The 13313-nt window shown below is 44.6% G+C and overlaps 1 protein-coding gene across 1 annotated transcript in view; it reads left to right on the forward strand.

The window, feature by feature from the left end:
• myo10 (myosin X) overlaps window positions 1-13313 on the forward strand; it is a 102702-nt gene that overhangs the window by 21104 nt on the left and 68285 nt on the right. Inside the window, exon 2 of the mRNA XM_079173419.1 lies at window positions 10226-10324. Within this exon, the coding sequence (XP_079029545.1) occupies window positions 10226-10324 (99 nt within the window). The remainder of the gene's footprint in view (window positions 1-10225; window positions 10325-13313) is intronic.

Here is a 13313-nt window from a genome sequence, read left to right on the forward strand (position 1 = left end):
TATATTGTGCAATATGTTTTGGGGATTTTCTTCATCACAGCCTCCAAAACATGCAGAGACGTTGTGGTTTTGTGTTCTAAGAGGCTCTGCAGTCTGCAGCATCTGTTTTTTAATTCTTTGTTTTCTGTATTTGTTCAGCGTAGTTTGATCAACGCCGACCTGCACTGGTGTGTTGTTGGAAGTGTTGTCCTTGAATGCAGCATGACGCAACTTTTAAAAAATGTCCCTTTGATCACAACTTCAGTGCCACACAACGACGCAGAAGACATAAAGTTGAAGCATTATTTGAAATCATTTTAAAGCTGCAGTCTTGCAGATCTCTGTTTACGTCTCTCTGGCAGATGTGGTTTTATTTCACCTCCCAGAGACACAAACGGTGACGTTTCTTTGGTCTGTTGGTCGTCGCTCTTTTCTTTGTTTGTTCGGCGGTCGTAAGAGACCGGAGAAAAAACAGCTTCACGTGCAAGTGAGTCGAACGGTCACTAAATATGCTACGCTGGTGATTCTTCCCGGGAATGTCGCCACAGACTCAACCAGACGGACGTTTATTTAAATGATTAATACTTTAATCTATGCAAGTTCACATGGTATAAGTGAATGGTTTGTAGTGAATAATCTAACATGCAAAAAGTCTTCTTTATGAAATGTATTATGAGGATAAGATCATACCGTCAAAAAGTACAAAGGGACTAAAAATACTCACTTGCATGCAGGTCAGTTTTATTCTGTATTTATTATAAATCTGACTCTATAATACCAGATTAATATATATATATATATATATATATATATATATATGATCTAATCTCCCTCTGGTACTCGGTAGATGCTGAATTTGCACAAACAGCAGCAAAATTTGATTTTTTTTTTTTTTACAAGAATCATCACCCAGAGTTCAGACTCCAGTTTGGAGGAGTTTCCACGTCATGTATCATGAGCTGCCGGCTTCAGCAGACGCGTATATAGGGTAGAATAATATGTGGCACTGCTCACTGAGCTGGGTGGTTAAGTGGTATGTTACATTTAATTAAAGGGTATTACGGTCTGGAAATTCAATAAGGGGCGCTAAAGTGAAGGCAGCAGTTATTGTGACAGACGATGTGTATACGTCCTATAGATCCAGCTGCCAACGTCATTCACTGAAATGGTTCCAAGAGCTTTTTTGCATGTTGAGTCTTGCAGAGAAGATGTACTATATTTTACTCAGAGCAGCCCCCCCCCCCCCCGAGCAAAACTGTTTTCAGTTTAATGCAAAAACAAATGTCAGGCTCAGACATAGTTTCTTAACTCAGTGGAGGAATGTGGTCTTCAGTCTTTAAGTGGATTAAAGAAGAATTTGGCTCCAAAAGATACGATAGAGATAAGAGCAGAAAAGAGCCGAAGGACATTAGAGCAAGCTACACTTTAAAGGAAATTGGGTTCCATATGTTCTCAATCAACATAATGAGAACAGACTGAACCGTTAAACTACTGAATATGGAAGTAGGAGTCCCGTTATAGGCTGACTGGACGGTAACATCGGTCAGTTAGTTGGTTCAAAACATCAGGACAACACTCGATAGCCAAGACTTTGTGTGCAGACATCCACGAGGACAGAAAAAAAACTTTCTGCAAACCACAAGAAACGATGTTTCTGAGCCAAAAATACATTTCATTTCATTTGTCAGCCTTGTATCACACTTGCAGAAACACACAATGCCGCGTGGTCAACGTTGTAAGACGTTTGGTTTAGTCCATGAAACTAAATGGTTAAGGTTAGAAAAACCATCATCATCATCATCATCATCGTGTTAAAATAATATGATAACGTAACGTAACTGGTGTAAATCAATAACAACTGCCCTTAGCAGAATGTCTTACATAACATTACATAGCAAGTGTATAAAGTAAATATATACTTTTGGTTTCACACAGGACAGGAACATCGGTCTCCTGGGTGAAAGTCCTGTTTGTTAAATGAATAATGTGACAACGTAACGTAACAACCGTAACTAGTGTAAATAAATAACTGTCCATATAGCAGACTTTCTTACAAAATGTTAAGTAACAAGTGCAACAACACAGTAAGAAGCATTAACTTTAACTTTAACATTAACTTTTGGTTTCACTCTGGACACGAACATCGGTCTCCTGGGTGAAAGTCCTGTGTTTGTTAAATTAATAATGTGACAATGTAACGTAACAACCGTGATAACGTAATTAACATAAATAAATAACAACCGTCCTCAGCGGACTTTCTTACGTAACTTTACATAAAAAGCAAAAATTCAACGTTCACTTTTGGTTTCACACGGGACACGAACATCGGTCTCCTGGGTGAAAGTCCTGTGTTTGTTTGACTCTGTGAATACAGTGAGTGAGAAATATGTGCATCTTTATTTGCAGGTAAATGGTTTCACACTGACGTGTGTGTGTCCTTGTCAGTGTGTGTTTGTGTACCACAGTTTATTCAAGCATGATTGTGTGTTTATTTTGGTGTGTGTGTGTGTGTGTGTCATTGTGAGGCTTTCCCAGACTTTTCCAAAAGTCAATACGGCAACCTAATCAGTTCCCACAATCCCCTGCTCTCACTCCGTGTGTCCAGTCATTCAAACCTGAATAACCTCTGCCGCTGAACTCGTGCTGATTGGTTCTCCACAGAGGCTCTGCGTGTTGATTGGTCCGTGCCGCATGCTTACAAAAGGCTCAAGGTCAGTTTGCACTCGTGGACTTCCTCCTGTCTGCGTTTCCCAGACAGCAGCTTGTCACTAAACACTGCTGTGTGTGTGTGTGTGCGTTGTTTCCATTGTGTTGTCACTCACTGTCATCACAGGGGAGCACGCTGAATACTTTCTTTTCCTTCAAATTCTTTTGCTGTTTTTTTAATTATTCAATGTAAGATTTGTCCTGCAACAGCTGAAACGTGTGAAAGGCAAAACAGAGATGATTTGACAGCCATACATTTCCTTTAGAGGGTAAAACTTAAACTGTCGTCATCGCGTCAAAGAGGAAAGCCTTCAGACAAATTATCAAAGATGTGCTTTTGAAAAGAGAAACCTTAAAGAATCACCACGATCAGCTTGTGTTTGTCTGTCAAATAAAAAAAAAAACTCAAATGGTAAACGTGAAGAATGACGGTTGATCACTTTAAGCTCAGTCATAAAAAGCTGCGCCCTCTAAAAGTTAATAATTGATCCGTCTAATGAGCCGTACCGCGCTTATCTCCCAACGGCAAAGCAAAACAAAGGCCTGATACCGCCGTCTGCCACACACTGTTGCCATTACGCTCCACTGTTAGTGGGATGCATCAGTACCTGCAGGACAGAGAACGTGATAAAGGCGTCTGTGTTTGCTCTGCATCTGTTGCAAATGCCTGCTGCTCGTGTCGTAGTAAAGGCTCAACGAGCGGACTGTGATATTTAGTATATTACTACACGTGTAGTATAGTATCCGTGTCAGTGGATGGACGGTGAATGACTCTCAGACAACAACGTGTTTTTTCCCAGCAATGAAGACTGAATGATTCCTCTTTGATAGCTGAATGTTCTTTGAAGAGGTTTCAAGGACTCGAGGGTCAAAGGGAAACACCGAGCACACCTGCACTCAAACAGTAGAGATCAAAAAACGGGTGCATAAGCCGTTCACCCCCCCAGACATGAGATAAACGGTGCGTGACGCGCCGCCTCTGATCCGTTGTTCACCTTTGAAACTGGTGATTTTAAAAGTGCTGCTTTCAGGAGCAGCATGTTTTTTTTTTTACTGCCATTAACACGAGCGTCTCGTCTCGTGCTGAGCATGTGGGACTTGTGCAAACAAGAAGCAGATAATCTGTTCCACTTGGTCGACGGAGGGGAACCTGTTGTTCTGCAGGTGTGTGTGTGTGTGTGTGTGGGGGGGGGGGGGGGGCTTTAACCCACAGAAGACGGGATTGGTGGAGACTTTACACAATCTGAGAGCATCTATTGTTACATTACATGGTAGAGTGACAGCTATAGCTAAAGCAGTTCTCAAATGTTAAATGTTGTCTAACAGCTGTACAATACTGAGGACCAAAACCGGTTTTGAACCAGGAACTAGTTAATCACAGACGAAGTGAATCGGACCACAGATCTGACGAGACTTTTAAAGCCAACTTTGGGAACTGGATTTGGTGTTTGAGGCTCTACAGAGGAACATATAGAGATCTGTAGAGCAAAACACTCAAGTAGCAGCTAAAGATGTCTTTGACAAAGTCATGTTTTGCCCTTAATTTGCAATTGTTGCTCGTAGTGCAACTCAAAGTCTATTCTGAGATCTGTGAAGAGCTTCTCTAGAGCAGAGCAGTGACTGAACAGCAACGCTGTGGACACTGACGGAGGACTGCAGCTGTTGCTGACGTAGACGAGGGCAGAGTTCAGCAGAGGCGACGCGATGTTCACACACTCGTTGGGAAAACAACTGGACTTCTGCCGCCTCGTTTATCGCCTCGGAAGTATTCCGCGTGGTTTCTCTGTAAACTTCTGCTCGCCGTCCTCACGTCTGAAGGAATAAATACAGACCGCAGCAAACAGTGACAGCTGTTTGCAAGAGCAGCAATGCATCATCTCTCCGAGAACATGCCGGCAGTTGTGTTGAGTCACAGTTCTTAGTGAGAGGCCGGGGGCCGCCGGGCTCTCCTACTAAAGGCTCCGATACAGAGGATGGCTGTGGTCGAACACAGGACTCTGTTTGTTACGGGAGAGGAAGAGGAATCTCTCAGACGAGACAGCTGCTCATTTCCAACCCCGACGGCGTACGAATGCTCTCCCACCAATGCAGATCCTCGCTTTACCAGCCCTCCCCCCCTCCCCCCGTCCCCTCCACTCCAGGGCCCCGCAGAGAGAGCATTAGCCACACATGTCGAGGTTACGGAGGGAAAACACAAGCAGGAGAAGGGTCACTGCCTCGGGTTTTACCCCCAGAGCTTTCAGGGCGGGAGGTTGGTGTCGGTGTTTGGGTTTCTGGCCGGCAGGAGGTGTCGGGATTGAGATAAAGGCCAGAGAGAGGCGTCTCCCTGGACACTTGACCACACATGTGGCTGACTCGATGAATGAACAAAGACGTTATACAGCGGTGGATGGGCTCCAACTCTTGCTTGTGGCGTTACGGGCCATCGTTGAGCCGTGATCCGTACGGATCTCCCACTCCATGATTTGTGCAGGCATGTGAACTGTGCATGAATTACACCGTTTAACCATCGTAGCATTAAAGCTTTCTAGTCTGCAGTTCCTGAAAATGCTACATTGTGAGCATCAAATCAGGAGGCGAGCTAGTTAACGTTAGCAGCTAACAGCTGACACGCGGAGGTTCCATTACGATGCGTTCAAGCTCTACGCAATACAAATTATAACGTAACGTTATCAGGATGTTTTAATGAGATGTTTTCACGGCAATATTACAGTAGATATAAGACCTGTTTAACTTCCTAACATTTGCTATAAGCGGCTTATAAAACATGATTAAAACTATTAATGACCAGATTGCAACAATCTTTTTTTCCCCTAATCATTTGAATTCTGTGTTTTTATGCAAATAGCCACTATAAATGACAAGAACCAAAAGATAACAGGTTTACACTGACTTCAGGGCGGTTACAATCATTTTATTGGGACGGTGATGAAACAAACATGTCTGGAGCCTTGAATCTGCTTTAACAAAACACAACGACAAATCAACAATCTATCGGCTGATACGACTCATTGCTAATCTGTGTCGTCAGCAAACAAACATGCCTGAGGCATCTCCAGAAGTTATATTTGATCCGTGAAACAGAACCGTGATACGATCCAGATCGTGAGTTCAGTGATCCTTTGCACCTCCAACTGTTATGGATCTGAAAGTTCTTAATTAAACCACAATGTATAGACGGTAAACAGCCAGAGGTTGCAAGTTGAAAGTCAACCAGCGTGACATTTGAACAGTATAGCTGCTTTACGTGGATCCCAGAATCCACCAGTCGATGCAGACTGCAGCTCTTTGTGTTCACAGGGTTTCGGTGTCGGTGCAGACTGTCCCGTCAACATCGACTCCTTGTCACAATATTTTCTAGAACATCATATCTGCTCGCTGACATATCGGAGAAACCAAAACACTATGAAGCCAAGACTTTTCCTCACTAACTCCAAACATGTTTGATGGTACAGTTTTCTGTTTAGACTTCAGGACACATTGCTTTTCATACGGTGAGATGCTGAATTTGAACAGCTTCTTTTCCACTTTAATAATCCGGTGAGATAGTTTACTGAGGCTCAGAGAACTTAGTGGTGCAGCAGCTGGGTCCTTGAGTCCCAGCCGAGGCTCTCCAGCGTCTCCCCGTCTGTGTGTTGAGCTCGGCTGAGGCCCGGCTTCCTTTCATGACGCTGCTTTTAGAAAATCCACATCATGGATTATTTTTCCCTCTTTATTTAAAAGTTGTTGGTTTTGTGTTGAGGGGCGTTTGGTGACGTCTTGAGTCTATGAAAAGTGATCGATGTGATTACTGCCGGTTCCTGACATTTGTAGAATGTGGTGTTTATGTGTGGAGCCTGATTCAGGCTCAGGGACAGTCAACATCGGGGAATGTCAAACATTCATAACATTAGACGGTCTGAAGACCAACTGTCGTGCATGTTTGTCTGAATAACAAGAAGTAAGACGGGAGGAATGTTCACAGCCTCATATGCTCCTGATGGAGTGCTGGTTGGACTGACGTCAGACTACGAGGGTCCAGCATCCGACAACTTTCTAAGTAGACGGTCAAACAATCCCGTCTCTACGCACTGAAAGAAGCACTTATCAGACTCTCAAGCTCTCAAGTTTCATCCTTCACAGAACTGCTTCTAACTCTCTCTCTCGAGCAGCTTTAACCCCATTCCTTCAATTCATCTCGTCTCGTCCGTCATCATGACAACTGGCTCTTCATCCCACAACCACGTCTATAGGCCACTGAATGTAGCGAATGTTACAACATGAAAGAGGAGTTTAAAACATTGCAGTCCGCTGATTGGTCGAAGAGAATCATCGCTAGATTGACATCCGCAACCGCAATTTTTGTATTGACTCGATCCAGACTTTTAAAAATGGCAGCCCACGACACGACACCGTACGGCTGACAAAGTGCAAGTGTTCCTCTTGTTTGGTTGCCAATGAAAGGATCCAATTAGTGTCCCGATGAGGACGATCTCACCGCTACGCCGACACCGAAGGAGATGCTGCCGTGCAGCGGAAACGTGGCATTTATAAGCACTGCTGAGCTATGAGGCCGATAGACAACACTTTGATCTATTGGTTCAAGGCAAACTTTTATAGGCCACGCCCAGCTTCCCTTCATTTCTTTTGCAAAGTAATACTTTCTTTAACTACTCTGTAATCCCACCTAACTGCGTGTTTGATAGTTAACGGTAGTTTACATCGTCTACGTTTGCAAACACGTTACACGTTCGACATGTCGTCGGTGCTGCAGCGACATGAGTTTGAGTAGCTGTAAGATTTGACAGTATTCAAAATACTGCACAAATTTAGAATTTAGGTTTTCTCCCCAAACTAATGCCTTCCACTGACTTGGCTGTATCATGTCTGTCAGATGTGAGGTTTTTTAAAGTCATCTTCTGCTGTGCAGCCCTGGTGGAGGTACGAGTTCTCTGAATGCTTTGTAGTTTTCCACTGTGTGTGTTTTTTAACCATGAACAGAGAATCTGCACCTCAGCTCCTCGTTTTCTTTGGTCCGTCGGGAAGTACAAACGAGATCTTTGATGTCCAGAGTTCAGGCAATCAGTGGTGATGAATGAGGGAGAAGAGGTGAAGCACGGGCCTTTGGCACGGAGCCCTAGTTTAGAAACGGGCCAGTAGCTCTGTGGGTCAAAGTGTGTGAAGAGGGGAGGAGGGGAAGGAGGGAGGAGGGAGGAGGGAGGGAAGGAGGGAAGGAGGGAAGGAGTGGATTAAAGGAGGAGGGGGAGCACAATAGGATGGTGTGCCACTGTCGGAGAGAGGGCGGCGGCACACGCTGCCCACAAAGAACACGGATGTGTGTGTTAGAGTGTGTGTGTGTGTTAGTGTGTGTTTGTGTGTGTGTGTGTGTGTGTTGGGGGTCTTTGGTGGTGAAGGAGCCTTGAAAAGTGTGCTGGTGGGAGGAGGGAGACCCCCCCCCCCCCTCTCTCTGTCTGCACCCAGACCTGATTGGAGCATCAGATTCCTGCGGTGGTGCACATGAGGAATGTCCATATGGTCCCGGCTGGTAAACAGCACACGCCTCCTCTTTGTGCGCGTCACAATGGAACATCTTCCTTTGTTTGGCTCCTCTTTGTAGCCGCTGTCTACATCATCATGATGTTTTCTGTTTGTGTTTCTTTGTGTTTTACGTCAAATGATCTATGAATGATTTTATATACGAGCTTTATTTAAATGTTAGGCTCAGGTGAAGCCCCTCCCCTTCCTGTTAAACCAGCATGGGACTTTATTTCCTTTAAAATATGTACGATATCAATGTCAGGAGAGAAATAATGATTTTATCCCGTGCACTCTCCGTACATCTGTTTTTCCAAACGACGGCCCCATGGGGGACACCGGAGTGGGCGGGGCTTCTGCTCTATATTGTAACCAGTAAAAAAAGACCAAAACATACAAAGTGTTAGTTTATCTCTAAATGCTTCATGACTTCCTGTCTGAGGCTCTCAGCTCAAAGCTCATTGGTTCTCACTAAAGTTGTATATCTTTAAGAAAACTCCTCACTAATGTGCAGTTCATTCTTTTTTTTTAAACAGCTCAAAACTTTAGTTTTTTCTCAAACAAAGCTTGATGGTGGACCTGTCTCCACCAACTCTGTCAAAAAAAGACTCAAAACGTCTTAAGAAAGTGCAGAAAACAAACATAAAGACACAAAATAAAATAAGAATTTCACCTACAGTTGCAGATGTTTTTTTGTGCCTCTGCAAGATTTAGTTTTATTTTATAATTTGCACAAAAAGAAAGTAAAGAAAGACGAGTCTATCGTCACTTTTGAATCAGGCCTTCTCTCCCTTCAGAGGACGGTTGAGGGTTTGAAACAACACACAGCTCCCCTCTGATCCACTGCTGACACTGCAGACCTCAGCTTTACCTTGTGTGTGTGTGTGTGTGTGTGTGTGTGTGTGTGTGTGTGTGTGTGTGTGTCTGTTTTAATCTCCATCCATTCATCCGCTCACTTTTTCCCAGCCAGGTGCCCCTCCTCTCCGCCGCACCGGGACGACTCTGTCAGAGCGAGGGCCTTGTGGGTCAGAGGTCGTTCATACGCCACCGCGCTCAGAAAAAAAGTGCAGTGTTTGTTTAGCCCGTTAGCGTTAGCTCGTCATGCTAACGAACAGCGACACATGTGGCGATGCGATTAAGAGGGGATCCACCTCGAGGGGCCTCTCGTTTCTTCAGCTCTGTCATATTTCAACAAGCGCAGCTTTGCAGAGCTTCTCGTCTGAATTTACCGCTGAACGAATATTCTTCAACAGTCATGAAACAAACTGGGGGGGGGGGGTCATGTACTATACACTGACACTATTTCTGGTACTGTGTTCACATCCAAAGCCAAACAATTTAAAAAGGACGGATACAAACCTCCAAACACACAGTTAAGACTTCAGACTTTCATCCTGAATTCCACAAATTCTCTGCTAATTCTCCACCAACACTGCAGAGTGTGTGTATGTGTGTGTGTGTGTGTGTGTGTGGGGGGGGGGTGGTGATGAAATATCCAGCTGTTGGCTTGAAGGCAGCGCTTTAGCAAACCAGGAGCAGTAAACTCAACAGGTCACCCGGTATAAAAGTGTTGTGTGACTCCGATAAACATGCAGGTTTACTGGCCTCCTGGGCGCCGGTCTCTGAAACCCGACACCACAGAGGTTTCCACGCTCTCTCCACAGCCGAGGGCCTCTGATTGGTCAGAGGAAAAAGTCAATGTCATGGTAACAATCACAGGCTGGGTGTAAGACGTGGACGTGGTCACCGTGGACGTCACCCCGTTGGTCTGTGAGACTTGAGACTTTGTTTTCTTTCAAAGCGGTTTTGACACATTTTGCTCAACTTGGATAATCGAGAGATTGATTTAAATTCTTTTTTTTTCGTGTCATGCACTTGACGTTCCCGACCCTCATGTGTTTATAAGACACCAAAGATACAACTGCAGCGGTCACCGAGCGTCTCTTTGTCGTAGCCGGTGTCATTATTGGATGTGTGTTCCTCTGTAAACAGCTGATGAGTAACACTCCTGGTTGTTCTCCTGCAGGGTGACCGGGTGTGGTTACGGGAGGACGAGCAGTACCTTCCCAGCACCGTGTCCTCCTGCTCTGGAGGTGTGGTCGCCTTCGCCACAGACTACGGCCAGGTGAGAGTTTTATCATGTGATCCTCCCTCTGACAGCACACACACACACACACACACACACACACACACACACACACACACACACACACACACACACACACACACACACACACACGTCTTTCAGCACCTTTCAACCTTTTCTAAGCACGTTTTTATACTAACTCTGGAACTTTTCCTGCATTTTGGCTTCAGGATCTCAGGTGCAGGTTTAGCTCCTGAGCCGTACTGGACTTCCTGTTTCCCCCCAAAGTACCTTAAGATCAGGTCTTATATTGTAGCTGATGTTTAAACACCGGTGATGTGACCTCCTCACCCCACACTAAAAATGATCTCCTTCCATACCAACAAGCCTGAAACACATGTCACATGACCTTTTCCGTGCACTGGGATAAGCCTAACCCGGTTGGACTTCCAGTAAACGTGCCTGTTTTTAGGAGAGCGAAGCAAAAGTTGCATGTTTTAAAACAGACGCACATCAGTGTGGGTGGAGCCTAAGAAGAAACTTTATTTGTTTCAGTTTAGTCAAAACTCACAAAAGCAGAGAAACAGCCCGTCACAGAACAAAGAACACAATGCTTCTGTTGTTGTTGTTTCCTTGTCATGTGCTAAACCATGTGGTCGCTCTTCATTTCATTATTGGTCTTAATTTGCGTAACATTCACAGAGCTTCACAGATGAAATGTGATAAAAATCACTTTTAGTCGTTGTTCCTCAGCTGACCGGAGACAGCGGACCTCTTGTTCCGCTGAGAGCAGAGAGACTTAACGAGGTTCGCTCAGGATTCGGGATCAGCTGAACCCCCGTATGGTTCTCCTGCGTTTATCTCTTTCATCCACGTGTTGTCAAAACAACGGATCAGACGAGGTGAGGGGCGCGTGGAGCGCGGGGTCACGGGGTCACAGCGGTGCTTTGGGTTGGTTGTGAAGAATTAACATGAATCGAGTTTTACAGGTTACATATTTATACACGACATCAAATCATTTAGTTGTAGGTTAGCTGTGACTTCTCCTCTGTGAGGTGTTGAACTGCACAGGTTTGACCGTAAAGTGTCATGAAGTGTGTGTCTTCACGCAGCGGGAACCTTTGAAACTCTGCTTTGACTCCAAACATGAAAGAAATCACGTAGGAGACACACACACACACACACACACACACACACACACACACACACACACACACACACACACACTACCAACCAACACAGCTCTGCCATCAGCAGCTTTACGACTCCTTCAACACTTTGGACGGACGTTTTTATGTTACGACCACTACGCTGCTGATCTAGGTGACACATATCTGGTATTGCGCTCATATTCAGCTGCTCTACAATAAACGCCTCCCGCTGCTCTGCTGGTAGGAAACACAGAGACGAGGTCCACGTCTTCTTACAAACGTCCGGCAACACGAGTCAAGTTCACTCTCCCGACACGAATAATCTGTCTTCAAAGGAAACAGTTCACTCAGGTTGAAGCTACTTACTCAGTTAGGTTTAGGAAAGGGTCGTAGTTTGAGTTAGAATAACTAGAGATGTGTCGTTACTGTTTGTCTCCTGGACGGTGTTGCCACTAACGCTGGATGAGAACAGCCTGGACAGGAACATACTTTACTGTTTTAGTCCTTATTATGAAATCCTGTGTGAATAACAGTTTTGGGGGGGGGGGGGGGGGACCCTCGTGTGCAGCAGAGCGTCGCCACCAGAAGACGCTCCGTACACGAGAGCGCTGAGCGGATTTAGAGTCCTGTTGAGTCAGCGCTGTTGTGCAGCAGATTTACTGCTGGATTAAAACCTTCTTATCTCCTGAATCCAGCTCACTGACGGAGACTCTGAGGAGCCGCGTGGTGAAGTACATGTCGAGGAAAACGTGTAGCGTCTGTGATTTTGATCATAGATGAGTTTTAAATGTGTTCGTGGAAGTCGAGTTCTTTTGTGGCGTAAACATAACAAAGTAATTCTTTTGTTGCGTTTTTTTCAATTTTGTTTAGTTTTAATTTACGTTGTTTAAAAATCCAAAATTCACATCTTTCCCTCACAGCGCTCCGTCGTTTTGAAGCGTACGGATGAAACCGCCGTGAAATTGAGTTCAGCCATTCATCGATGTTCACTTTGGAGACTCATTGACTGTGTCGCTCCATCTTCACATACAACATGTAATGAATCCACTTCCTTGTTTTATTCCCATCAGCCTCAGCTGTGCTTTGTGTTTACAGCTAATAAGCTAAATGTTAGCATGCTGCTGTTAGCATTTAGCTCCATGCATCATTGTCGTCTTCTTTAATCATTTACTCCTCTCGTCTCCTGTCTTCTCTCCTTGTTTCTTGTCCTTTTGTCTCTTGTGGTCCCTTTCTTCTTCTTGTCTGCTTGTTGAATCATTGTCCTCGCCTCTTCTTTCTGTTTGTTGCTCCTCTTGTGTCTTGTTTCTTTTTGACTCCTTTCTGTCTCTCCTTAGTCTCCTTCTCTTCATTGTGTCTCCTTGTTTGTCTTTGTGTCTCGTCTTCCTTTGCCTCGTCTCTTCGTGTCTCTTATCTCTCATTATTGGGAGCTTTTAATTTGTTGTTTGTCTTTCAAGTCTCTAATCTCATTTTGTCCCTTTTGTCTTTGTTTCTTTATTTTCTTCTCGTCTCGTCTCCTGTTTCCTCCCCTCTCTCCTTTCTCCTCATCTCTCCTTTATCCTCTCCTCTCCCTTTTCCTCTCTTCTCTTCTCATATCCTGTTTACTCTACTTTCCTCTCCTCTCCTTGTCTTCTATGTTTAGTCTTCTCTCTCATCCTATCCTGTTTCCTCTCCCGTCTCCTCTCCTCTCCTCCTCTCTCCTCCCTTTAGTCTCTTGCTGTGGTTGACTCCTTGGTTAAATAACTCTAGTCACTGATGCTGATGTGTTCTGTGTTGCTGTTCTCTCAGATGAACCGGAAGGTTTAAATTTGCTCAGAGTTGAGAAATAAAGAGATTTAATAAAATGAACATTAGCTTCTCAAAATCATTTCTCCTCCGAC

Source organism: Pholis gunnellus (genome assembly GCF_910591455.1).
Source record: "Pholis gunnellus genome assembly, chromosome: 14".
In the NCBI taxonomy this organism is placed as follows: Eukaryota; Metazoa; Chordata; class Actinopteri; order Perciformes; family Pholidae; genus Pholis; species Pholis gunnellus.